At 59.0% G+C, this 1561-nt stretch overlaps 1 protein-coding gene across 1 annotated transcript in view; it reads right to left on the reverse strand.

Moving 5' to 3' along the window:
* Window positions 1–1561, reverse strand: part of BPTF (bromodomain PHD finger transcription factor) — a 136743-nt gene that overhangs the window by 127647 nt on the left and 7535 nt on the right. The window contains exons 2-3 of the mRNA XM_013005820.1: window positions 566–742; window positions 3–474 (exon numbers count right to left, since the gene is read on the reverse strand). Of these exons, the coding sequence (XP_012861274.1) occupies window positions 3–474; window positions 566–742 (649 nt within the window). The remainder of the gene's footprint in view (window positions 1–2; window positions 475–565; window positions 743–1561) is intronic.

A 1561-nucleotide genomic window follows, 5' to 3' on the forward strand; every position in this document is an offset into this window, starting at 1 on the left:
GCCCGGCCGGCGGAAGCGGGTGGAGGGAGCCGGCTCAATCCGAATTGCTGGGGCCCCACTCCGGATCGCCTTCAGCCGCCATCTTGTTTCTTCCCTCTTGCTCGGTGACTGGGGGAACCGACAGTGGCCGCAGGCCCGGAGCGCGGTCACGTGAGCTGCGGCGCCGACGAGCCTGGGACGGGGCAGCGCCGCGCGGCGGCCGCTAGGGGGAGCCCGGCAGCGCCGCGTCGGGGGCGGGGAGCCGGGGCGCCTCCGCCGGGCGGCGCCCCGCGAGGAAGGCGCCCCGCGGAGCGGCCTCCCGACACGGGAGTCCCGGACGGAGCTTGGATTCGGCGGGGCTCCCGTCCGCGCGCCGTCGCTCCGGTGGACGAGGAAACCAGGAAAGCCTCCCCGTTCACCGCGCACCGAGCCAGCCGGAGTGTGGCCGGGGGGCGACCCGACGCCCCAGAGGCGCCGGCGACGTGGCGTCCTTCCCTGGAGGCGCGGGAACAAGTCCCCAGAAACGTGAAACTCCCCAGTCTGAGGGCAATCCCGGTGACAACTGCTCCCGGGCCGCGCCAGCAACCACGCCCCGGGCCGCCGGGCCGCCGGGCCGCGCGCGCGAGCCGGGCCGCCCAACTCCAGAAGGCGCCCGTAAGCCTGCGTGGGACACCTTCTCCTGGGGACTCGGGTGGGCCCGCGGGGCGATGCCGGCCCTCCTGCGAAGGGTGGGCAGGTCGAAGGCCGCTCCTCGGGAGGCTCTCTGCAGTAATGGTTTTATCCCTTGAGATCGTCAGGAGCCCTCCTCCGCCCTGGGGGGTCTCGAAGAGCCACGCTCCAAGACTGCCTGGTCCCCTCCCGCACACACCTTTGTTGATTGCTTGTTTGCAACATAAAAGGTACCTGCGCTCCTGAAAGCGACTTCAAAATAGGTTTGTATTCTGCAGAAAGTTTTCTTTAGTTTTTTTTTTTTTTTTTTACTATTTCCCCTAGGGATATAGTCATGATTTTATTTTATTTTTGTTTAATCATTTTATTGGGGACCCGTGCAACTCTTATCACAATCCATCTCTCCATTGTGTTAAGCACATTTGTACATTGTTGCCATCCTCATTCTCAAAACGTTTTCTTTCGACTTGAGCCCTTGGTATCAGCTCATTTATTTCCTTTCCTTTCCCCGCCCTCCCCCTCTCAAGAATCCTTGATAATTTATAAATTAATTGTTTTTTCACGTCTTACCCTGTTCGATGTTTAACCTGACAAATCAGTAAGTCTCAGCCCAGTCCCCCTGACCAAATCAGCCCGACTGATCCGGGTTAGCCAAGTCAGCTCTAGGGAGAAAAGTTTGATAAACATATTAATTAAAATATGTCACATTGAGAGGTCTCTGGAAGGAGACGAGCCAGTCAGGGTATGATGTAGCAACTTTCCTCTAGTTCCTAAATGCTTCCTCCCCCACCCCTGCCCCCCATCATGATCCGAATTCTACCTTGCAAGTCTGGCTAGACCAGAAGATGTACAGTGGTACAAATGGGAACTGTAATCACAGGGAATCCAGGGTGGATGATCCCTTCAGGACCAG

This window comes from Echinops telfairi, unplaced genomic scaffold (genome assembly GCF_000313985.2).
Source record: "Echinops telfairi isolate 266 unplaced genomic scaffold, ASM31398v2 ScPeMD7_7458;HRSCAF=8496, whole genome shotgun sequence".
Lineage (NCBI taxonomy): Eukaryota > Metazoa > Chordata > Mammalia > Afrosoricida > Tenrecidae > Echinops > Echinops telfairi.